This window comes from Mustela nigripes, chromosome 2 (assembly GCF_022355385.1).
Source record: "Mustela nigripes isolate SB6536 chromosome 2, MUSNIG.SB6536, whole genome shotgun sequence".
NCBI classification, from domain to species: domain Eukaryota; kingdom Metazoa; phylum Chordata; class Mammalia; order Carnivora; family Mustelidae; genus Mustela; species Mustela nigripes.
The window spans coordinates 98,667,324-98,694,122 of record NC_081558.1 but is presented as its reverse complement, the minus strand read 5'-3'; the positions used below and the strand labels follow the sequence as shown (position 1 = coordinate 98,694,122).

Here is a 26,799-nt window from a genome sequence, read left to right as displayed (position 1 = left end):
CCATAAAACATACAACACCCCAGTGGCCTATAAGTCCATCCCACTCACTAGGATTACTACTTGACTCAAATAGATATTGACAAACCTTACTATCAGGTAAGCACATCACTGAAATGTCCAATAAAGTAATTTGACATGATTAAAAAAAAATTGAAAAGTTACTGTCCACTAGAGTGTGCTAAATCCCAATGAGAACAGCCACACATGCTGTGTGAGAAAAACAGCCACCTAGAAGATACATCACACACAGAGTGTTTTTCAAACTGATGCAAAACTAAGAGAAAACCCAAGTGTTTTTCTATTCTCTTTTGAGTCCTCTTAAATATTAAATTTCTTTCAGTGTTTTTATAAAGTGAAACATAAATCCCAGACAGGAGCCTTACTTACATTTGGCCCTTATTTTAGAAAAAATACCTTTAAACAACGAAAATTTTCACAAGATATGGGAGTGTCTCTCATGCCCATGTCTTCATGAAAAAATACACAGAGAAAACTCCTTTCCCACTTGCTACTGGGCAACAGAACTGACCATAAAGCAGAAGGAGAGTTGCTTATCTTAGTGAGATGATCTTAAAATAGGAACCATTAATCTGTCTGGGATGCTTAGGCCTGTTTCACCTCAGAGCCAAGGAAGGTCATGAAACATTTCTTTTTTTTTTTTTTTAAAGATTTAATTTATTTATTTGACAGAGAAAGATCACAAGTAAGCAGAGAGAGGAGGAAGCAGGGTCCCTGCCAAGCAGAGAGCCCAGTACAGGGTTTGATCCCAGGACCCTGAGACCATGACCCAAGCCAAAGGCAGAGGCTTTAACCCACTGAGCCACCCAGGCGCCCGGGTCATGAAACATTTCTGACTTTAATAATAATTGTAAGACTAAATCCTGCTTGCTTTTTCTTAGTCCTTTATTTTTTTTTAAAGATTTTATTTATTTATTTGACAGACAGAGATCACAAGTAGGCAGAGAGGCAGGCAGAGAGAGAGGAGGAAGCAGGCTCCCTGCTGAGCAGAAAGCCCGATGTGGGGCTCGATCCTAGGACCCTGGGATCATGACCTGTGTAGAAGGCAGAGGCTTTAACCCACTGAGCCATCCAGGTGCCCCCAAAAAATGGAGTCATACTTTTATATACTGCTTTTTAGTACTTTATATTCTATCATAAATACTTTCTCAAGATAATGAGTATTTCTCAACTACATGATTTGTAGCGATTATACAACCTTTCATTGGGGGGCTATACCACTGATTTAATTACCCTATAATTATACCCTATAATTGGATATTATTTTTTCCCTTGAAAAAGAGTCACTTTATGACTCTCTTAATTGCCTTTGGAACACTTAATGGCATGTTTGTGGAGTTAGTCAGACCTGGGTTCAAATCTTTACTTACTATCTGTATAGTATTGGACTATTTAACTTCAATTTCCTTTTTAAAAAAATATAAAAGTTGTACAAATTAAATAACACTTGCAAACAGAGAACAGTAACTGGCACACAGTAAATACTCAAAATCATTCACCAACTCCTCTCTCCTTGAGGCTACCATCTGCATCATTTATCGAATAATTAGATTACCTTCTAAGTATACTGGTCTTAGCCTCAAGTAGACTCCGACCTGTCTTTTTTTTAATTGAGGTATAACTGACATACCACATTATATCAGTTTCAGGTGCACACACCATAACAATTCTTTATTTGTGTATGTTGCAAAATGATCACAATAAATCTAGTTATCATCTGTCACTGTACAAAGTTAGAAACTTTTTCTTGTGATGAGAACTTAAGTTCTCTTATCTCCTTTCAATATACAATGCAATATTACTGACTATAGTCACCATGCTGATGTTACATCCCCATCCATAACTTATTTAGTTTATAACTGGAAGTCTGTACCCTTTAACCCCCCCTTCACCCATTTTGTCCATCCCCCTAACCTTCCTTCAAGGCAGAAAATCAATCTTACTACTTGCATCAAACTGCATATAGCAGGAATTCAATAAATGCATGCCAGGTTGAGCTGAGCTTAAAAAAATCTATTTCTACTTGCCAAAGATTGTCTATGTATTTTCCATTCAATAAATATTAATTAAACACCTACAGGCCAGGTCTTATATTACTAGACCTAGAACAGAAGACAACTAAATCCATATGAACTCAAGGAGCTTACTTTCTGATTAAGAAGGCAGATACATTAGCCAACAATTCCCACTTAAAGTGGTAACTGATGGGACAGGTGTGTGTACAGAGTATAAAAGGAGACTACTGGAGACATATCTAAACATGCATGGAGAAACAAAAAGTCAAGGAAGTAAAGCTTAATCTGGGTCTTGAAGAATGATCTAGTAGAAAGGTAGACAAAGTAGGGAGAGAATTGCAGGCTAAGGGAATAGCACATATGGTCTCAAAGAGGGAAGAGCCTAGGATGACTCCAGCCTTCTTTTTTTTTTTAAAGATTTTTAAAATTTATTTGACAGATAGAGATCACAAGTAAGCAGAGAGGCAAGCAGAGAGAGAGAGGAGGAAGCAGGCTCCCTGCTGAGCAGAGAGCCCGATGCAGGGCTCAATCGCAGAACCCTGGGATCATGACCTGAGCCGAAGGCAGAGGCTTTAACCCACTGAGCCACCCAGGCACCCTCAGCCTTCTTTTAAGGCAACATTTGAATTATAGCATGCACTAAGTTGGGAATATAGGAGGAAGAGTAGTTTGAGAACAAAAAAACTGAGTTCATTTTGGACATGTGATTTGGGAGGGGCCAATGTCACATCCAAATAATTATATTTCATAGATTTAAGTCAGCTTCAGGAAAGAGTTGGCTCTAGAGATCCTACTTCAGTCATCTATTTAAACAGTTGTCAAGTGAAGGCCTAGGACAATCAAATGTAAGTCTTAATTCTTGATTGGCTCCTAGAATGGAGAGAGAGAGAAAAAACTATAAAGGATATTTAGTCAACTGTAGAAATTTGAATATGAATTTTATATTAGATAATACTGCATTGATCTTAAAAACCTTTGGTGTAATAAAGGTATTGTGATTATGCAGAATTCCTAGTCCTTAAGGCATACATACTGAAAAACTTTCAAATAAACTGTCATGATACCTACTATTTTATTTTCACATGATTCAGGAAAGAAAGAATAAAAAAAGTGTAAGTAGGTATACAGGTGGGTGCTAATTGCATTGTTTTTTAAATCTTTCTGTAAGTTTGAATTCTTCTAAAACAAGAGGCAGTGGGAGGAAAGAGGAATACAAAAAAATTTTTAACACTATGCTACCACTAAAATGAATGTAATAGATCTCTATACACTGATATAAAATGACCTCCTATATAGTGTTAGGTGGAAAAGATGCAAATAAGCATGGAGTATACTGCCATTTATACAGAAACACTCTGAAAACAATTATATAAGTAAATATATAAATTCATATGTACTAGCATACATACATTCTGTCTCTAGAAGTATAACCCAGTGGTTGATTCTAGGAAAGAGAAATGGGAAAAGAATGACTTATTGTGACATCAGGCTTTGGAATTATAGGCTTGGAAACTATAGGCACATGTACATTTTACTGTGTGAGGATGTGTGGGTATGTGCACAAATTAACGTCTTTTTTAAAAAGCCATCATGAAAATACCCAAAGAGAAGGTGAAAGTTAAGAAGAATATTAAATGGCTCAGTTGGTTGAGCGACTGCTTTCAGCTCAGGTCATGATCCTGGAGTCCCGGGATCGAGTCCCACATCGAGCTCCCAGCTCCATGGGGAGTCTGCTTCTCTCTCTGACCTTCTCCTCGCTCATACTCTCTCTCAAATAAATAAATAAAATATTAAAAAAAAGAATATTAAAGTCAAGGGCAGAACATTGGAGAATGCCACTATTTAAAGCACAGGTGAAGGAAGGAAGTTTACCAAATAACTGAGGAACAGGAAGACAATGAAAAAAGATACAATAGGAGAAAATGGTTTCATGAAAATGAAGGGATAAGAGAATGTCAAGAAGAACAATGTAGCAAACCATTAATAGTGATTTATCTGCTTCTAAGTTTTTGAAAATAAATACTATTTCTGAAATTAAATAGAGTTACTTTTCAAAGGAAAACCTGAATAGTATGTAAGGTGAGGCAGAGAGGCCACAGAAGACAAGGCCTCAAGAGTGGCTGCAGCATTTGGCAACTGGAAGGATTCTAGAGAGCTTAATGGCCAGTATTTGAAAGAATTGAGGACAGAGAAGAGATCACAAGAGACTAAGAGAATAGAGGGAAGGGAGTGGGAACAACAAACACAGTTTATCCTTTCAAAAACAAGAAGGGTCTCTTCATCAAGAAGTTTGTTTATTTTTAAAGGCCGGCAAGCTAGGGCATGTTTATGAGCTAAGAGCGTCCTCTCCAGTAGAGAGGAAAACGAAATGCACGGGAGGGAACAGCTAGTAGTCGAGGGAAGGTGGGACAGAGGCTCAGAGTGGGACAGAAGTGTGTGTATGTGGGGAAAGACAACAGAGGGTTGAAGGCAAGAGCAAAGTGGGGCAGATGTAAGGAGTTCAAATAAAAAAAAAATTTTAAATGTCACTTTCACCTTTAGGGGAATGCTAGGATACCAATACACTGCTTTGAAAACTAACAGAGGAAAAGAGTATCTTTTTTTTTGAAGCTGAGGATGAAGAGATAAACAGAGGCTTTATATAACAGTCACACAATGTTTTCAGATGATACCATTGAACTGTTTGTAATAATTGGGAAATATTCCCTTTTTAATCTTAAGTAGAAAAAAAGGGCACAAACTTACATAATGGATATGATATTATACAAGTCTATGTATATATGTATATGTTTGTATGTATGTGCATATGTATATAAATACAGAGAAAATTTGGAGATGATTTTTATCTTTATACTTTTCCCCCCTCTATTCTTTAACAATGAGCACAGAATCAGGAAAAATACTTTTAGTTCTTTTGAAAGCCAGTAAGTAAGCACTGCATCTTGGCATAGATATTATGCCACTAAGTAAGGCAAAAACTTTTGTTGAGCTTTAATAGGCAGAAAACAATCTATGGGAAATAACTCAAGGAATAAAAGTTGATTATTTCCTGCTTTGTAGTAGCCATTAGAAAGAATTTCAGAATCAGAGAGTCTTAGAATGCTAGTACTGAAGTGGTCCTTGAGCCTCTTCAAAATCTGCATCTTGCAGAACAAGAAAATGAGATCCAAGAAGGTAAAATAACCCATTCAAGGTCACTGGTTACTGGCAGATGTAACCAGGTAAACTGAATTCCAGGCCAGCATTTCTACTGCTGTATCAGAATCCTCAGTTTTTTCCTAATGCACCACATGCAAATTATTTCTAGGTTGGTACCAGCTTAATTAATATCATTGTCTCAAGGTTGATCGTTAAAGGAACACAAGCAGTATAAACCTAGTGTGATAAAAGCTTATATATTCACAAGATGCCAATTCACAATAAACTTATTAACATCTCTAAACTCAGAACAAAGTTAGGAAATAGGTGAAAATAATCTAATTTACACATTACTTGAACACCAAATCAAATTTACCAGTTTATTTATTTATTTATTTTAATTTTATTTATTTGACAGAGAGAGAGAGAGATCTCAAGTAGGCAGAGAGGCAGGCAGAGAGAGAGGAGGAAATGGGCTCCCTGCTGAGCAGAGAACCCGATGCAGGCCTCCATCCAGGACCCTGGGACCATGACCTGAGCTGAAGGCTTTAACCCACTAAGCCACCCAGGTGCCCTCAAATTTACCAGTTTAAAATAAAACTGTACTCATTCTACACCTCTCCAGTTTGAACTTACATTCCAAAGAAATGTTTCAGTGCTATATTTTTAAATAAATTCCTTATTATCATAAAAGGCAGTTATTAATTTAGAAGAAACATACACACTGAATCTTCAAACAATGTTAACAACATAGGAATGTTGATTCACATGGGTTCTCAAATTGAAATGCGCCTCAGGCACCAACTTACATACTAGCAGATAAATGTGGCAATCATTTTCCACATTCAGAGAGAGGAGTTAAAATTCACAGCCTTAAGAAGGTAAACTTTAATATCAATGTACTGCTCACACTCAGGAAATAGAATACATATTTTCAGCTAGATCTAAAAATATCCCCAAATAAATACTTGGCTTTTCAATCAAGTATTAAAGAAATGCTGAGGCGACTTACTCTGTATATGCCTTCCTGCCTCCTCTATGACCACCATGATTTCAGTAACTCCCCCACAGTCAACCTCAAAACAAGTAAGTTTAAGTCCCATGTCCTGGAATTTGCACTTGAGTCTACATACCACACCATCTCAAAAAGATCTTTTACTCACCAAAATTATCTACAATGACTCTAGGGATTATTTCTAACACAAAATACATGATGAACCACAGAGAAGGCTGAGAGTATGTCTTAAATTCAGTGGCTCTAGTGACATTAAAAAGGACCCTTTTGATCGAGCCCCACATCAGGCTCTCTGCTCAGTGGAGAGCCTGCTTCCTCCTCTCTGCCTGCCTCTCTGCCTACTTGTGATCTCTGTCAAATAAAACAAATAAAATCTTAAAAAAAAAAAAAGAGGATCCTTTTACCCAATACAAGTCATGAATAATAATAAAATAGACTCCAATGAGGGAAAATGAAAAGCAAGAGACCTCAGGCCCCCAATTCTGTATGTGTTTTTAGGTTAACTTGGGATGAAAGGATGTACTTGTTGAAGTTAACATAGTTTGTACCCCTAATCCTACTCTGGTTAACCTCTAAATTTATCACAGTGCCCTCTGCAATCTAGCATTCCTTTCTCTCCTTCTCTTTGCCTACTGTCCATTCCATCCTTTAGGACACAGAATCCTTAGAAGGTAGAGATTTCCAATTCTACACTGCTCCTTCATTATTCTTCTAACAAGACATGGAAAAGTATTGCCAAGCACCAGTCACTTACCAAAACATTTTCCTCTATACTGATATAAAATCCCCAATAATTCAAATAATATGAATCTCTACTTTTAGTCCAATGAATTTCCAAAAAGCAATGATTCTCATTCAGATGAGGAGATCAGAATTTGCTAGAAAATCTTAAACTACCTATGAGTGACAAACTACCTGTGGACAATATTCCCCCAAACTTTGTATTCTGTTTACTCATTCCCTTCTCTGAGCATCCCTGTTTTAGAAACCTCAATTATTGATGAGTATATGTGGAATATGTCAGATGCCTATGACAGAACAAAAATTTAAAACAACCCTAAAGGAACCAAGTAACCAGGTGTCCACAGTTTCCAGTCAGCTAAAAATCCCATATGGACCAATTTACAGTTCCTTGGATCAGATGAGAAGGAAACACTGTTGGAATAAATTTAGTCTAGGACAACAGTGAAAAAGAGAATTCTGTATCAAGCATTAGAAAGACAGATCTCAAAGATACAAGCATCCATTGAGTTCCCAAATGATAAATGACCTATGAATAGAAAGCCCCTTTTTCCCTACTTGTAATTCACCCCATGTGTCCTTCACACTCTAGCACCACAGTTTTAAGGAACTATTTAAAACAATCAAAAAACCTTGAAGCTTCTAGGGAAACTGTGGATTCTAAGACATTGGCAGTAAGAAACTATAAAAACTCAGGAAAATTGCTCAGGCTCCCTTTAACCCCCACAAAAATATTTACCTTTACTCTACTGAAATGTTACTTGAAAATCTACTTACTAGGTTGGGTTAACTGAAGTTTTGTTTTGTTTCATGCTTAAATAATAGGTGCTGATAAACACTCATTTTTATTACTTAAAATCTGAATAGTATATTCATATGGTTCAAAGAGTAAAAATAATACATAAGGCATATACTATGAAGAGTGTCATTCCTACCCTGCTTCTCATCTGCCCAGTTCCTACTGCATGTTTTAGTCTCTCATTGTTCCAGACTTTCTTTATACAAATTAAAGGATATTATTTTCCTTGTCCATCTTTGGCAGGGGTATTTGGGGCTGAGCTGGGAGGGGTGAGTGAGTATAGGGTCGGGGGGCTCTCCATTGCCTTTCTCAAAATGGCCACTATTCTCAGAGGGCACAAAACTGTACATCTGACCTAAAACATGAATCACATTTCTAGACCCAGGTCCCACCCTGGCTGGGACACTGACATCCCGTCCTGGTCTGTGTGAACGGGAAGGCTCAGCCCCTTCATGAGAAGAGAAAGCCAATCCACCATTTTCTAAGAGGCAGCTAGGTACAACAGGCTATACTTTAACTGTTAAGTGGAGCCACAAGTAATGAAAAATCAAAGCCCAAAGACTGCTCCTCCCTTCCTGTTCTTTGTTTTAATGGTGCTGTGTGGTATGTGTGTGTGTTGAAATAGGTTTTTATCTTTAGAACAGGCTGACGGAAAATTAAGCAGTATGTGTACTACAAAGAGTTCCCATATAACTGGCTCTTTCCCTGTTCACAGTTTCCTCATTATTAACATCTTACATTAATGTGGTACATTTGTTACAACAAATGAGCCAACAGTGACACATTATCATTAACTAAAGCCCATAGTTTACATTAGGGTTCACTCTTTGTGTTGTACATCCTTCGGGTTTTGACAAATGTATAATGACATAACCACCATTACAGTAACTAGTGAAGAGTTTCACTACCCTAAAAATCCCATAACCCAGCTACTCTTCCCTTCCTACCTCCCTCCAAACCCCTGGCAACTACTGATCTTTTTACTTATTGTCTACACTTAGTTTTGCCTTTCCTAGGATGTCATACAGTTGCAGTCATGTAAGTATGTGGGTTTCTCAGACTTCTTTCATTAAGTAATGTGCATTTAAGGTTTAGCCATGCCTTTTTGTGGCTTGAGAATTCATTTCTTTTTATTACTGAGTAATACCCCATTGTACAGACTGCCACAGTTTATTCTTTCACCTTTTGAAGGATATCTTAGTTTCTTCTAGTTTTTTGAAATTGTAAGTAAAGCAGATATAAACATTCATATGCAGGTTTTTATGTGGACACAAGCTTTCTATTCTTTTGGGTTAATAGACCTCAGAGCATGATGGTTGGATCATACAGTAAGGCTATGTTTAGCCTTGTGAGACAGCCACACTATCTTCTAATGTGACTGTGCCATTTTGCACTTCCACCAGCATTGAATGAAAAGTTTGTATTGTTGCATATCCTAATATTTGGTTTTTGCCAATCTAGGAGTTTAGTGCTATCTTATTGTTTTAATCTGCAACATATGATGTTTAATCTAGTGACATATGATGTTAGACATCTTTTCATGTGTTTATTTGCCATCTGTATATCTATTTTGGTGGGGTGTCTGTTCCATTCTTTTGCCCAATTTTTAATTGCATTATTTGGTTTCTTGAGTTTTAAGAATTCTTTGCATGTTTCGGACACACGCCCTTTGTCAGATGTATTCTGCAAATATTTTCTCCTAGTCTGTGGCTTATCATTCTCTTAATGTCCCTCACAGACCAAAAGTTTTTTACACTTTCATGGATCATATTTTTGGTATTATATCTAAAAAGTCATCACCATATCCAAGGTCATCTTGGTTGTCTCCTGCTATCTTTTCTAAGTTTTATATCTTACATTTAGGTCTGAAATCCATTTTGAGTTAAGTTTTTTTTTTTTTAATTAAAGGTATAAAATCTGTGTCTAAAATTACTTTTTTGCTTGTGGATGTCTAGCTATTCCAGCACCATTTGCTGAAAAAACTTTTCTTCCTCCACTGAATTGTTTTTGTTCCTTCATCAAAAATCAATTGACTATACTTGTATGGGTGTATTTCTGGGCTCTCTAGTCTGTTCTACTGATCCATCTGTCTATTATTTTGCCAATGCCACACTGTCTTAATTGTGATAGCTTAAGAATAAGTCTTGAAGGAGAGCCTGGGTGGCTCAGCCGGTTAAGCATCTATCTTTGGTTCAGGTCGTGATCCCAGGGTCCTGGGATGGAGCCCTGCACTGGACTCCTTGCTCAGTGGGGAGTCTGCTTCTCCCTACCCCTCTGCCTACAGCTCCTTCTGCTTGTGTATGCACTTTCTGTCAAATAAGTAAATAAAATCTTTAAAAAAAATAGTAAGTGTTAAAGTTGGGTAGTGTCAGTGCTTTGATTTCATTTTCCTCAGGATTGTGTTGGCTATTCCGAGTCTTTTGCCTTTCCACATAGGATCATTTAGTCAATATCTATAAAATATTGATTTTGCCTGGTGTTCTGTTGAATCTACAGATCAAGCTGGGAAGAACTAACAACTTAACAATATTGAATCCTCCCACTCGTGAACATGGAATGTCTCTCCATTTATTTAAATCTTCTTTTTCTTGGGGCACTTGGATGGCTCAGTGGGTTAAAGTCTCTGCCTTTGGCTCAGGTTATGATCCCAGGGTCCTGGGATCGAGCCCCACATCGGGCTCTCTGCTCAGCAGGGAGCCTGCTTCCCTTCCTCTCTCTCTGCCTGCCTCTCTGTCTACTTGTGATCTCTGTCTGTCAAATAAATAAATAAAATCTTTTAAAAAATAATAAATAAATAAATAAATAAATGAATCTTCTTTTTCTTATTAGAGTTTTAGTTTTTCTCATATAGATCTTGTATATGTTTTGTTAGACTTATACTTGAGTGCCTCATTTTTGGTATGCCAATATAAATAATATACTGTTTTTTAAATTTCAAATTTCAATTGTTCCTTACTGATATAAAGTAATCGATTTATATATATATATATATATTTTTTTAAGATTTTATTTATTTATTTGACAGAGAGAGATCACAAGTAGGCAGAGAGGCAGGCAGAGAGAGAGAGGGGAAGCAGGCTCCCGGCTGAGCAGAGAGCCTGATGCGGGGCTCAATCCCAGGACTCTGGGATCATGACCTGAGCTGAAGGCAGAGGCTTAACCTACTGAGCCACTCAGGCGCCCATGATTTTTATATATTAACTTTGGATCCTGCAACTCTAGTATAATCATTCATGAGTTCCAAGAATTTGTCAATTCTTTGCGATTTTCTACATAGACAATCGAAACATCTGTGAATAAAGACAGTATCATATTCCTTCTTTCCCAATCTTTATGCCTTCTGTTTTCTTGTCTTACTGCATTAACTAGGTTTCCCAGTACAGTGTTGAATGTGAATGGTTAGAGGGGACATCCTTGTCTTGTTCCTGATCTTAGGGAAGAACCTTCTAGTTTTTCATCAAGTATGGTAAAAACTGTAGGATTTCTGCAGATGTTCTTTATCAAACTGAGGAAGCTCCCCTTTATTCTTAGTTTATGGTGAGTTCATAAACAGGTACTGGATTTTGAGTCAAACGCTTTTTCTGAATCCACAGACACGATCATATGATTTTTCTTCTTTAGCCTACTGATACGATGGATTACATTAACTGTTAAATGTTGCACCAGCCTTGCATACCTGGAATAAATCCCATTTGTCTGTGGCATGTAATTCTTTTTATATACAATTGGATTCAATCTGCTAATATCTTGCTGAGGAGTTTTCCATCTGTGTTCATGAGTTACATTGGTCTGTAATGTCTTTTTTATATGTCGACAGGCTGAGAAATCTCAGAGCCATCAGTCAGTTACATGTAAGTGGTCATCAGTTTAATCAGATTATTGTTCTTTGGAAAGCTAAACAACAACTGCAGGGGGCAAAGATATTACCGCACAAAGGGAAAACATAAAACATTCAGGGATCAAGGCAGTCATCAGCCAGCTGCAGCAGCTCAAGAGCATGAAAACCTTAGTTTATACTATTTTCCTTAGTTCTGAAGTTGTGAATCAGAGGAGGGAGAAGGAAAGAATCAGTCCAGGAAGATGAGGGATAAGATATCTTCTGAGTGCCTGAAAGAAACTATTTTTCTTTTCTTTTCTTTTTTTTGTGAGATATAATAGCCTTGTCTGACTTTTAACTTAAAAATAATGGGGGTCTAAGTCCCCAGTTCCATACTGTCTTCTGGGTCAAGAATGATAAGTCTCTGTAGCACAAAACTTTTCTCTACCCAGATCTGCTCCCTCCCCTTCTTTATCAATTTGACAATTTCAAACAACCCAAGAATTTTAACCACAGAAAACTATCTTCACAATTTTTGCCAACTCTAAATTATACCATTATTTACTTAATAAATTCCATAAAATTATGAAAATTAATCTTAAAAGGAAAATTTTATCTCCAACATTAATCTCTTTTTAAAATATTTTATTTATTTATTTATCAGAGAGAGAAAGAGAGCACACACAAGGAGGCAGAGTGGCAGAGAGAGAAACAGGCTCCCTGTCGAGCAAAGAGCCTGATGTGGGACTTGATCCCAGGACCCTGGGATCACAACCTGAGCCGAAGGCAGCGGCTTAACCGACTGAGCCACCCAGGCGTCCCTCTCCATTGTTAATCTTACCAAATACAGATGCTACACATTGACATACACTAAAAACATGACTCCGAAAGTTAAAAATATTTATCCCTCTACCACCTAAAGTCATCTACTGTGCGACTAGTGCTAAATATGCCCCATACTTTGAGAAATACTCATGAGATCTTTGTTTCATAAGTAATGAAGGTGAGGAGCAGAAAGTAAAGTGAGCTATTTAAGGTCACAGAGCTAATCAGGAGCTGAGCTGTAGCCAACCCTTTCTCTCTTCCCTCCACAAACAAAAATCAACTCTTCACCCACCTATACTACTAGTCTTTCCACTACATCAACTATTAAAAAAAAAAAAAAAAAAGGAAGAGGGTATCTTATTTATTAACTTTTTAGTCAGTGTTCTCCAAATTGCCTTTTTTTCTTTTTGGCAGGTTGTCTTACTGGCTCAAAACTGAACTCCCACTGGAATAAAACTGACCTGGCTACGAAGCAAGGACAGGAACACCAAGGGAGAGTAGCCATCTGTCCTGTGCCTGATAGGGAAGAGGGGCTTTACCTGAGGGTTCATGACGGTTGAAAAAAGAATTGAAAAGTCATGAGAAGCACCCCCTTCTCACTCAAGGGACAGCTCAGCTGCCTGGAACCTCTGATGTCCTCTGCTACTGGCTCCATACAGCAGAGGACATTCGGATGGTACTCAGAATGGTACTCTGAGTGTTCCCCAAATTAAGAAGCAATTTTTAAAAAGAATATAAGGTGTATTAAGTGTTTTTTTACGAATAGTATTCTGAGCTTAATGCTGACCAAAAACAGAGAACTAATTCACATGTGGAAGTGTCAAAAGAAAAAAAAAATCTTTAGAGAAGTGAGTAGAAACAAAGGCACAGAAAACTGTCCAGTCTGAAATGTGCTAAACTTAAAGAAAGAAGTTTCAAAAAGTTTATAAAAAGAGAAAAAGTTAATATATTCTGATAGCCATAGTCTCTGGAAAAACTCCACTGGAAAACAAAGTAGTTGCAATATCTGAAAAAAATAGTGGTTTCAGGTAGCCACCAACAAAAAGGAAAAAGAACAGATAACAAAGTTGAAATACATAGAAGTAGGACAAAAACCTGCCCATAAACACCCCCTTATTCTTCCATTCCTCTCTATCCACTCAGATCCTTCTAGGTCCAGCTCATTCCTCCTCCACAAAGCCCCTTTCTCCTATCCTGACTTAAAATAACTGCTCCTCCTCCGAACTCTCTGTACTTGACAATCATTTATGTGCTGTTTTCCCCCTCCCAATTCAACCCTAGGCTCCGAGACAGCAGCACTCATGTCAGACATACCTTGGTGTCCCAAGAGTACCTATAAATAGTGCCTCCTATGAAGTAAATAATTAATACGCACTGAGTCAAGGAAGCCAATTAGAAATCACTGTTCTTAGAGGAAGGGGAGACTAGGGCAGGCGTAAAGAATACAGAATCTGAGCATGTACCATAAATTGTACTATACTCAAATCAATTCAAATCGAGTTACAAGTAGAATCAACAGGCAAAGTTACCTGAAATTGCAAAAACAGTACAGTACCTGCAAAAGACTCTCTATGGCATGAAAACCTCGAATTAAATTCAGAGCTCCACATAAAAGACTGAGAATAAATGCCACAATCCCTGACAGAGTCGCTGGTTCCAGTCGCTGGTGAGCTGGAAAATAAAAGTAATGGTTAGAAATGAACACCATTATTCTATGCCAATACCTAAACTTACGTAAAATGAAATTCACTGCTCAATTTAAATGGGTCAAACATGAATTAATCTTCATAAATTTATTTATTAACATATTAGTAGTTAAATTTTTTTAATGCAAAATGTCTGACAACATGATAGCTTCACTGCCCTGAACTCAAAGTCAATTAACTTCTTTTTCTCTCTATTTTTTTTTTTAAGATTTTTATTTATTTATTTATTTGAGAGAGAGTGAGAGAGAGAGTGAGCATGAGAGGGGAGAAGGTCAGAGGGACAAGCAGACTCCCCATGGAGCTGGGAGCCCGATGCGGGACTCGATCCCAGGACTCTGGGATCATGACCTGAGCTGAAGGCAGTCGCCCAACCAAGTGAGCCACCCAGGCGCCCCTCTCTATATTTTTAACAGACATCTAACGTGCACTTGGGGTATATAGGCTAAGGAGTGCTCACATCTGGCAGTGTATCATGTAAAAAACAAAAACAAAACCAAAAACCTTACTGCCTAAATAGGTCTACCATTTGCAAAGAGTTGCAAGTATTTGCAAAGGTGACTTCACCTGAAAGATCATTGCGTAATTCCTACTTTTTCTGAAAATGCTTAGATAACATTTTTAAGAACAAACACAGCTTGCTTTTTTAAAGCAAAAGTCTCCCTTATTTGGGTTCCAGGTCTATAAATATCACAGGATATAGGTGAAAGCTCCTATATAATTACCAATCTGAACTTCACAATAGAAAGTCTTATGGCTATGAAGTTCTTGATCCCCGAGGACCACTTGAAGACCATTACAAATGATAAAACACTAGTTGAAAAAGCAAGTGACCACTTCAACTTCACAAATGTATCCCCTAGATAAGGGTTTCAGCAATGTAAGAAATTTAGTTATACAACAGTTTTACTTTATCATCATCTTGGGCTTAATAAACAACTGAGTCTAAAGGAAAATACAAAACTAAATACATAATCATCTAGACCTCAAAAAGGAGACAGAGGGAAAGACAGACAGGACAGGGAAAGACAGGACAACAGAACTACAGTTAGGTCATTTATCTAAATCACTGAAGTGTAAAAGCCCTAACAATGAAGTTAATGGGATGGAACTTTAATATAAAAAAAGGTTTAAATCTTTGCAACTTATATTCAGCCATTACAGCAGAAAAGCTTCCTTAAACAGTTCACAGAAACACAAAACCCCACATATCACAGAAATTATTTGTTCCTCAAGTTCAGCAGAAAATGCTAAGATGGGAAAAAGTTCCTGAAGTTTCTTCTGTGCCCAAGCTGATTGCTGGGTCTCTCAATCAATTTCCTTGAGATTTTAATATGAAAATAAAAAATTAAATATCTCTGTAAAGTATTAATACCAAGTTTATAGTAGTAGAGGAAAAAACCCCTCACAATTTAAAAAAATCTTTCCAACTAGTCTACCAATTAGTCATGTTTTGTACTCCTGGTCCATCCTTCCCCAAAGGATGTAAGGGGAAGCTCAGCAGTAAGGGAAAGCTGGCTTCTAATAAAAAAAAAAAAAAAGAAATCCTTAATATGGGCCTCAAGCATAATACCTGACAACTAAACAGATTATATAAATCATACTTCTAAAATACACAAGTTTACCTTACGAAAAAACCCAAATAATATTCTGTATTATAACTAAAAAATATTAGCTGTTTATGGTCAAGTAAAGTATAGCCATTCTTGAATGGGAAAATATTACCATTTTAATGTGTTGATCAATGTTTAAGAAATAAAAAATAGGACTATATAAATTTTCTAATATTTATCTCTTGACCTTCCAGCACTCTCTTTATAATTATAATATACCATTTGTTATTATTAAAATTATTTCAAAATGAACAGAAATATTTTTTAAAAGCATAAAAGCAAATGACAATTCTCTTTTAATAAAGGCAACACATGTATTATGCTGCAGGAGAGGCTGGAGCTGTGCGCAATCACTGTGGAAAAGAAATTCTCAAGTGGAGATTCACCCACTCCCACCCTATTTCTTTCCCTAGGACCTGTGGAAATGGTTACCAAGAGAAAACTCCATCCGCATACAACATGAGGGTGATACTCCCTAAGGATAATTTGTCATGTCAACAACTGAACAAGATATTTAATCACATTTTAATGTATTATGCGATATCTGCTACTTTCTATTTCAGTAAAACAAATTTTAGATTCATTGTTATCCACAAATGCTTACTTGACACTTCAGTCTGGCACCATGATAGGTACTATTAGGTTAAAGTGGATTTGGAACAGTAACAAATGAGAGGCAATGTGGAAAAAAAGTTACTGAATCCAAAATAGTGTTACCTGGTCAATTTCTGTTTTGTTTTTGCTATTATTATCTTTTGCTACAACACCATTTCTTTACTTAGCCTCTTTGAGCCCAATAATGGCATTTTCATAAAATTAAATTTTTTATGAACCAGTAATTATTGAAGTCTAGACAAGTTCCTAAAGAAGTAAATCTTTTGGGACCAGAGGGCTATTGCTTATAGGGAATTAAGTATTTACTCAGCAAATACTTTTTAGCATAATTCTGTGTAAGATGTTGTGCTTTAGAAAATACAATTAATGATTTGCATAACCTGCCCTCAAGATACTTCTAGTCTTTTGAAGGGAAGAAAAACAGATAAGCCTGTGAAAGTAATAAGCATTCTAAACTAAAAGAGTTAAGATTCTGAGAGGAGGAGAGCTGGGTGGCTCAGTCTGTTAAGCATCTGTCTTTGGCTCAGATCATGATACCAGGTTCCTGAGATCAGGTCCCGCACTGGGCTCCCTGCTCAATGAGGAGTATGCTTCGCCCTGCCTTGCTCCTTGTGCTCTCTCTGTCAAATAAATAAATCTTTTTTTTTTAAATAAAGAAAAGAAAAAAGGAATTCTGAAGAGGAAAGATAACTAGGGGGAAGGTGGTGATACAGCAATGGTAAGAAAACCAAGGAAGATCTTTAAAGATGGTTAAAATTTAGACAGGCACCAACGGGAAAAACTGCACTTCTGCAGAAGAGAATGTGAGCATGGAGGTGGAAATGAGATGCAAATAAGAGCATGAACAACAACAACTACAACCACTTCTGCCAATCCTACTAATAGTGTCTGTTCTCAATGTACCAGGCACAAGTGCTTATATACATGATCTCATGTCACCCCTCTAGGAACCCACTGCAGTAGGTACTAGAATTATCCTTATTTTTTTAGACGAAACTAAGGTTTGGGGAGATTAGGTAATTTGCCCAAAGTAAGTAAATGAATGGGGGGTTTAAACCCAGATAGACTGACACGAGACCTCATGTTCTTAACCACTCTGCCACTGGGCACTATTACTGGTTCTGTTTGGCTTAAAATGATATTTATGAAGAGAGGAAGAAAGAAGGTAAAAAAGGGGGGTTGAAGCAAATTAATAGATAGTTGTAAATACTAGACTAAAAATTATGAACAAGTTAGACAATGGGGAAACACTGAAGATCAAGAGACCAATATGGTTAAGGCTATGCTTAAGGAATATTAATCTATCAATGGGCTGTAAGGAGATTAAAAGCAGGAAGACAATATTTTCTCAGTGCTTTCTTAGTAGGTATACTTTGTCCCACTTATCCTTCAAAATGAGGTACTTCATAAGGCAGGAATGACTAACTTCTCAGTTTCTGAATTTTTTCATCTGTCAATGGAGGCTAAATAATTTGCTGTAAGTCAGACAGCTAGTAAGTGCCATCTTCACAATTAGCACTTGGGTCTGTAAGACTGCAAAGCCCATGCTATTTCCACAAATATACCTTAGGGATTCATTGCAAAAGACTGGCTGATAAGAGGGCCTGAATTTGGATAGTGACAGCAGGAATAAAGAAGAAAGAGGTGAGTGATATCACAGGGGTTCAAACTACTAGACATGGCAACTAGTTAGATATGGGAAACAAAAGGGAAAAAAGTTTTTTTAAATGTCAAGATTTTAAGTGTGGGTAATTAGAAAGTTAATGGTGCTACCAACAAAGATGCTGGAAGAAACTCAGGTCTGATCAAGAATGGAGATTTTTTTTTTCACCATTTTATTTTTTTATAAACATATATTTTTATCCCCAGGGGTACAGGTCTGTGAATTGCCAGGTTTACACACTTCACAGCACTCACCAAAGCACATACCCTCCCCAATGTCCATAGCCCCAACCCCTTTTCCCAACCTCCCTCCCCCCAGCAACCCTCAGTTTGTTTTGTGAGATTAAGAGTCACTTATGGTTTGTCTCCCTCCCAATCCCATCTTGTTTCATTTATTCTTCTCCTACCCACTTAAGCCCCCATGTTGCATCACCACTTCCTCATATCAGGGAGATCATATGATAGTTGTCTTTCGGAGATTTTTTTTTTTTAAGATTTTATTTATTTATTTGACCAAGAGAGACACAGCAAGAGAAGGAACACAAGCAGGGGGAATGGAAGAGGGAGAAGCAGGCTTCCTGCTGAGCAGGGAGCCTGATGCGGGCTTGATCCCAGAAGCTTGAGATCATGACCTGAGCTGAAGGCAGACGCTAAATGATTGAGCCACCCAGGTGCCCCGAGAATGGAGACATTTTAAACATATCAAACTTGTAGTGATAATGAGACATGTTTAATAAGCAATGAAAGAGTAGCAGAGCTGAAGAAACAAGATGTGGCTTGTATCTGAAGGGAAGGGCTGGGATGAGATTACTAGGGAAAGAAGTAGCCCAAGAGCAAATCCTGGGCAAATCTTTGGCAAACAGTACCTTTGCAGGGAGGAGGAAGAGTCAGGAAGACAGATTTAGGAGAACAAAAGGAGGAAAGAGCCTCAGAAGCCTAGAAAGGGGAGGCCATCCAGAAGAAAGATATGGATAACAATGCCTGTGGACAAGCCAAAGACAGTTTGAACTCAAAATGAAAAAAAAATTTAGATTTATTGACTAAAAGATGGTTGTTGACCCTTTATAAAAACAATTTCACAAGAGTGAAGGCAAAATTTAGACTGCAAGAGGCTATATAACTATTGATGGTAAGAGAGAGAAGCAGTAAGTGAATACTACTGCCTCTAAAGAAAACCAAGATGACAGCGTGACAGATAGAGTAGGACTGAGAAATAATAATTTTTCCCCTGTAATGTGGTGGAGGAGGGAGATTTAAATACATTTATAGGTAGAATGAAAAAATTCAGTGTAGAAGAATCAGAAGAGTCAAAAGAAAGGGAAAATGATGAAAAGAATACCAGAAGAAGCATTATGAAGATTCAAAATGATGGTACTATTCTAACCTTCAAACCTCCTCATAATACCACAGTGCCTACGCTTTGAGCAAAAACGAAATTCAGGAGGTACAGTCATTCAATGATGCCCTAAATATCTGGAGAAACAGATTTTAGAACATATGAGAGAAATTTCAGGTCCATTCCATCTAAGTGAGTATAACTGATTACTAAATTATGACTGAAATTAATTGTATGGTATTAAAAACACACCATTCTTTTCACCAGTGAGGCCCTTTCTTACATCATTACCTGTCAAAACCCTGTATGTTGTTCAAGGCCCTGGGGACTGAAAGTGGTACTTCCATTTATCTCTGTTTATCTCTTTGGGAACATGTATCACATTCTATCTTGTATCTTACTTATTGGCATGTGTGTGTGGGAGAGAGGGAGAGAGAGAATGAGAGATTAGGAAATTTTATTTGCCTCATGGGGCAACTGCTGAATAGAGTACCATTCTCAGCCAACTGACAAATTGTCTATAAAATCACATAGGTGGAAAAAGGCTGATTAATCTAGTGTTTATCCTAAAAATAAAGGTGTTAAAGAGACAGAAAAATGTACTGAATTTAACGTTTTGTGAAGTTTTTTTCTGTGAAGCAGAATAATAAAATTAAAAAGATTAGCAACAGTAAATGTTGATGAGAATGTAGGGCAACTGAAACTCTCATACACTGCTTATGAAAATGTAAAATGGTACAACTACTTCAGAAAACCGGCCATTTCTCAAAGTGTCAAACATGTACCTCACGTTTGATTTGGCAAATTCCACTGCTAGAAATGAAATGAAAATGTTGGGGCACCTGGGTGGCTCAGTGGGTTAAAGCCTCTGCCTTTGGCTCAGGTCATGATCCCAGGGTCCTGGGATCAAAAGAAATGAAAATGTTGGGGCACCTGGGTGGCTCAGTGGGTTAAAGCCTCTGCCTTTGGCTCAGGTCATGATCCCAGGGTCCTGGGATTGAGCCCCACATCGGGATCTCTGCTCAGTGGGGAGCCTACTTCCCCCTCTCTCTCTGCCTGCCTCTCTGCCTACTTATGATCTCTGTCAAATAAGTAAATAAAATCTTAAAAAAAAAAAAAAAAGAAATGAAAACGTGTTAACAAAAGACAAATATCTATAGAAGCTTTATAACCCCAAACTGGAAATAAGCTAATGTCCATCAGTAGGAGAATGGGCAGAATGTGGCATGTTATTCAGTGACTACTACTCAGCAATAAGAAGGATCAAATTACAGAGACCTACAACATATGATGTAGTACTAAAAAAGGATGAACACAAGAGTACACTATATAATCCTGTTTCTATAAATTTCTACAACAAACAAAATTAAAAATAACTAGAGTGTAAAAGATTAGAACAATGGTTGTCTGGAGGTGGGATGGAGATTCGGAAGAGACATGAAAGGATTTCCCAGGGAGATAGAAATATTCTATATCGTGATAGGGATATGTATTCGTTGTTTTTTCTTATATTTGTATTTTGATGCTTTGATATCTTGGAGCCTTGCCGACCCTAGAGGAAAGCCCTTAGGGCTATCTAATTCCCAGAGGTAGCAAACAACTCACCTGCAAGAGTGCTTTTCAAAATCAAATCCCCTAACCCAAAGTCCACACACACTATCGCCTCTGTGGGGCTCTCACACTCAGGGCCACTATCCCCTTGCCCAAATCACCCCAGGGTCTGGTATCAGACAACAAAGGACAGCCCTCTATCCCAGAGCTGCCATAAGTACTCAAGCTAGCCAATCTAAACCTGCTTAGCCTGCTTCTCCAGTTCCTTCCTAGGGAAAGCACAATAAAGGCTCTTGCTCATATTTTCCTCCCACTCCCTCACCTCTGGACCAATACCTATACTTCCCCACGTGGGCGTGGGTGGAGTAGCGTGAACCCTTCTCTTGGGATCTGAGTATAACAAACTACCTTTTCAGTGGCAGCTGTCTCCTGATCTGTTGGCCTTACCATACCTGAAGAGTAATAAAATCTATACTTTAAAAAAGAGTGGTTTATAAAAATGTATCCATGTGTCTAAACCATATAGCAAAGATATGTGCATGTTAATATGTGCAAATTTTCCTTAAAAAAGAAAGAATCATGGGTGTGCCTGGGTGGCTTAGTCAGTTAAGTGTCTGCCTTTGTCTCAAGTCACAATCCTTGGTCCTGGGACTGAGCCCCAAGTCAGGTTCCCTGCTCCATGGGGAACCTGCTTCTCCCTCTCCTCCCCATTTGTGCTCTCTCTTGCTACCTTGGTCTCTCTAGGAAATAAAATCTTAAAAAAAAAAAAAAAAAGAAAGAAAGAAAGAAAAGAAAACCACAGAAGTAAATTATCAACTAGATGAGTGGATAGTGGCTGGGGATACAGAAAAAATAAGAATGGCAAAATGCTGATATAGTTATTATAACTGGGTGACAGGTACATGAAAGTTCATTACACTATTGCGTTTACTTTGTAGCTGTTTGAAATTTCTCTATAATAAAATGTTTTAAAAAGAAAAGAAAAAAGGTAAAATTAGGACCTAGTGTTTAACTTAACATATTGACCCATGATGGACAGCAGAACATCTGTAGACTTCAGAAAATTAGAGAAAATATTCATGCTAGACTGTGCAGAGAGGGGTCAAAAGGTCAGAAAGAGAAAAAGTCAAGAAACCAAATGTAAGGTAGTCTAACAGTCTTTCTCTCTAACAGAGAAAAAGGCCTGAAGAGTAATGTCTGTCAAATAACTATTAACCAAATTCCAAAATAAAGTAAATAACTTTATTCAGGAAAGAAAATAGGAAAACATATTTAAACTCAGAGATTATAGGAAGTATTACCCAGGTTTCATCTGGATTAAAAGAAAATTTTCTGTTAATATTAAAATAAGTTCTAACTGTGAATTACTTTAAAAACTTCTCTTTCTTAAAACAATTATCAAATCCCAGATGTCCCTCCATCTTCCAGTGTCTGCTGTCTGGTGATCCAAGATACCACTGCAGACTACAGGTCAGAGTGGGGACTTACAGAAGTCAAACAATACATGAACTTTCTAAAAGAATTTCTCTCTTGGTAGGTCAAGTTGGATGGACCCCTACCCCAAATTAAAGACTAATTTTCTAGATCCTGAGTGTGTACAGTAATGGACAGATACTCTGGCAGCAACACTGACTGACAGATCTATGGAATTAGAACTATTAGAAAAGGAAAGGCCATGGAAGCCATGGAGCTTCCCCCACCCAAACATCATCAAAATATCAATCCCTAAGGTAAATGCAGCAATCAGTGTCATCATCCAAGGCTTATTAAAATATGCACAGACAGTGATTCCTACTACACACCCATTTAACTCTCCAGTTTAAGGCTCCAAAATGAGAGTGTCTTAGAGGAAGACAACAGATTACTGTGGGTTCCAACTGCACACACTTTTCCATATGGAACAATCAACTAATTCCATGACATGTAGGTGCTAATTTGCTAACAATTTCTTCTCTACCTAATAAACAGAGAAAATCAGAAGCATTTTGCTTTTACCTGATAAAGATAGCAGGGCACAGGAGCACCTGGGGGGCACAGTCAGTTAAGCATCCAACTCTTGATTTTGGCTCAGGTCATGATCTCTGGGTTGTGAGACTGAGCCCCATGTCAGGCGCCACACTGAGCATCAGTCTGCTTGGGATTCTCTCTCCCTCACCCCCTTCCCCTAGTACTCCCTTGAGCTCTTGCTCAGAAAAGAGAGAGAGAGAGAGAAGCACATTTAGTACATTTACTATATTGCCACCAAGTTATATCAACTCTAAGCCAGAGATTAGTATGTAGCAGGGGTTGGCAAACTATGACCCACAGGTCAAATCCAGCCCACCACCTGTTTTTGTAAACAGAGCTTCACTGCAAAACAGCTTTACCTATTCTTTCACACATTGTCTATGTTTGTTTTTATATTATACCAGCAGAGTAAAGTAATTTCAACAGAGACCATTTAGCCTATAAAATCTAAAATATTTGCAATCTGGCCATATATAGAAAACGTCTGCTGACCCTTGGCCTTTAAGGACCCAACATCTTAACACCTCCTGGAACATTATACTGATTCATTTTGTTGATAACCTCATGCTGCCAGGATCTGAAGAACAGACAGCAGATACCCTGAGATGATACGTGTATGGAAGAGTATGGAAAATAATAACAAAATTATAGGAGCCTCCCACCTCAGTCAAATTTCTGGAGGTTAATGGTCTCAAGTATACTAAATGTAAAAATCAAGATGCTCATTGCAACCCATACCACTAAGAAAAAATATGCTGCTGAGTATGCCTTTCTAGATTTCAAAAGCAACGTTACAAGACTTGGGTAAACTGCTTCAACATGTTTACTGAATAACAATGGCTGAAGAGAGCCAAAACAACTGAAAGATCTAGACTGCGTTACAGAACATTTTGCCACTCAGCCCTTATGACTCACGGATCTAATGGTGTTCAAAATATCTGCAGAACATAATGATAATGTTTTGAGTCTGTAGCAAATTCGGAAAGAAGAATCATAAAAGAGGCTCCTGGGTTTTGAAGCAATGACATGGCCCTTAGGCAAAAAGAAAAATGTTTTCATTTCAAGAACTAGTTCCTGTTTTCCTTTTTGGCCACGGCAGAAACTAGTGGCCCTACCATGAACTATCAGGTATATACTATAAACCCTAAGGCGCCTGCTAAAACAAACAAAGAAATGAAGAGGTATAGTAAGTCAACCAAGAACAGAAAAGGATCAAAAAATAATTTAAAGGAAGGAAGAAAAATAGAAAAAGGTGACTAAAAGCAGATGGGATAAAAAGAAAACAAATAATCATGATGGTAGGTTTGAACCCCACTGTATGGGGGCACCTAGCTGGCTAGTCACTGGAGCATATGACACTTGATCTTGTGGTTGTGGGTTTGAGCCCCATGAGGGGTGTAAAGCTTACTTAAAAATAAAATCTTAGGGACGTCTGGGTGGCTCAGTTGGTTAAGCAGCTGCCTTCGGCTCAGGTCATGATCCCAGCGTCCTGGGATCAAGTCCCACATCGGGCTCCTTGCTCTGCAGGGAGCCTGCTTCTCGCTCTGACTCTGCCTGCCTCTCTCTGTCTGCTTGTGATCGCGCTCGCTCTACCTCTCTCTCTGACAAATAAATAAATAAATAATTTAAAAATAAAATAAAATCTTAAAAAAAAAAAAAAAAAAGCCTGGGACGCCTGGGTGGCTCAGTTGGTTAAGCGGCTGCCTTCGGCTCAGGTCATGATCCCAGCATCTTGGGATTGAGTCCCACATTGGGCTCCTTGCTTGGCAGGGAAGCCTGCTTTCCTCTGCCTGTGCCTGCCATTCTGCCTGCCTGTGCTCACTCTTTACTCTCTCGCTCTCTCTCACAAATAAATAATAAAATCTTTAAAAAAAAAAAAAAGCCCAACCACATTAATAAACACATTAAATGTAAGTGGCCTAACTGCCTAAACACCTAAATGAAAAGGCAGATACTGTCAAACTGGATTTTTTTCCCCAACAGACTCAACTAAATAATACCTAAAAAGCAACCACTGTAAATAGAAAGACACAGAAATATTAAAAGAAAAAAGACAGAAAAAGACACACTATTACAATACTACTTGAAAAAGTTAGAGTGACTGCATTAATAAAGTAGATTGCAGAACTACGAATATTATTAGGTATAAAGAAGGTCATTTCAAAATGAAAAGGAGTCCATGCATCAAGAGAACAAAACAATCCTAAATATTTAACAAGCTTTAAAATATTTAAAACAAAAACTGACAGAGACATAAAAGGAGAAAGATACAAATTCACAAATACAGTCAGAGTTCACCACTACCTTCTCAATAACTGAGAGTCTACAGAAAATCAGAAAGGATATGAAAGATTTGAACATTATCAACCAACTTGATCTAAATGACATTTATAGAGGTCCACCCTACAATAATAGAATACACATTCTTTTCAACACAGAACACAGAAAAATGGCCAAGATAGAACATATTCTGGGAGAGTAAAACAAGTCTCAATAAACTTAAAAGAATTAGAATCATACAAAATTTGGTATCACACAAATGGGTTAAGTTATAAATCAAGAAATGAAGGATATCTAGAAAAATCTCTAAATTCTTAAAACTATTTAACACATTTCTAAACAATCCATGGATCATAAAAGAAACTAAAAGGGAAATTAAAAAGCATTTTAAATAGTATGAAAGTGAAAATACAATATATTAAACTTTATGAATGTAGCTAATGCAATATTTATAGGAAAATATATACTATTAAATGCCCATTTAAAAAGAAGATCTCAAATAAAAAAATAACCTCCACTTTTTTTAAAAAATAACCTCAACTTCTGCCTCAAGAACCTAGAAAAAGAAGAATAAATTAAACCATAAGTGAGCAGAAGACAAGAAGTAGTACAAATCAGATCACAAATCAATAAAATTTAAAAAAGAAACCACAATAAAAAGGTCAATGAAACCAAAAGCTGGTTCTAAGAAAATCAATAAAAACGCTAAGCTCTAATAAAAATGATCAGGAGAAAGAAGCAAAAGACAAAAATTTCCAATATCAGAAATGAGAATGATTGTATCACTGCAATTCTACAGATATTACAGGGATAAGAGAGTATTAACTTATGCCTCAAAATTCATTAACTTAGGCAAGATGATCAGATTCCTTAAAAAAATCAAACTACTAAAACTCATTCAAGAAACAGATAACTTGAACATTCATCAAAGGAATTGGTTTGTAGTTAAAAGCCTTTCCACAAAGAAAACCAGATGCTCAAAAAGCTTCAAAATACTGAACAAAGAAGAAATAAAAATTCTACAAAAACATTTTCAAAAAAATGGAAGAAAAGGAAATATATCTCCCAATCTACTCTGAGACCAATGTTAATCTGATAGCAAAACCAGACAAAAACATTACAAAAAAGGAAAACTATAAACAAACTATAAACCAATTCCCACATGAAAACATATTAAATTTTTAAATTTTTAAATGTTAGCAAATTGAATTTCACAATAAAAAAAAGGATATTATAACCAACTGGGGTTTATCACAGAAATGCAAGGTTGGTTTAACATTTGGAAAGCAATTAATTTACCTAATAATGACTTTAAAAAGAAAAATCATACAATCATTTCAATAAATAAATTTAGACAAAGTGATACAATACAACTTTCATTTCTGATACAAACCATATATCAAACTGGGAATATAAAGGCATTTTATCAACTGGATTAAAAAAAGCATTTACATAAACCCTAAGTTAACATCATATTTAACCGTGAAAGACTGAATGCTTTCCCTGCTAAGATAAGGAACACCACAAGGATAGCCACTCTTGCCATTTCATTTTTTCAGTATATTTTTGTTAAGCACAGAATCCACATTTGTAGTTATTTTCTTTTAACCGTCAGAAGATACCTAAATGGTCTTCTGGCTTCCATGACTCCTAGGAGACCAGGG

At 37.1% G+C, this 26,799-nt stretch overlaps 1 protein-coding gene across 1 annotated transcript in view; it reads right to left on the bottom strand.

The window, feature by feature from the left end:
* SEC22A (SEC22 homolog A, vesicle trafficking protein) overlaps nucleotides 1-26,799 on the bottom strand; it is a 70,087-nt gene that overhangs the window by 14,023 nt on the left and 29,265 nt on the right. Inside the window, exon 5 of the mRNA XM_059391079.1 lies at nucleotides 13,924-14,039. Coding sequence (XP_059247062.1) covers nucleotides 13,924-14,039 — 116 coding nt within the window. The remainder of the gene's footprint in view (nucleotides 1-13,923; nucleotides 14,040-26,799) is intronic.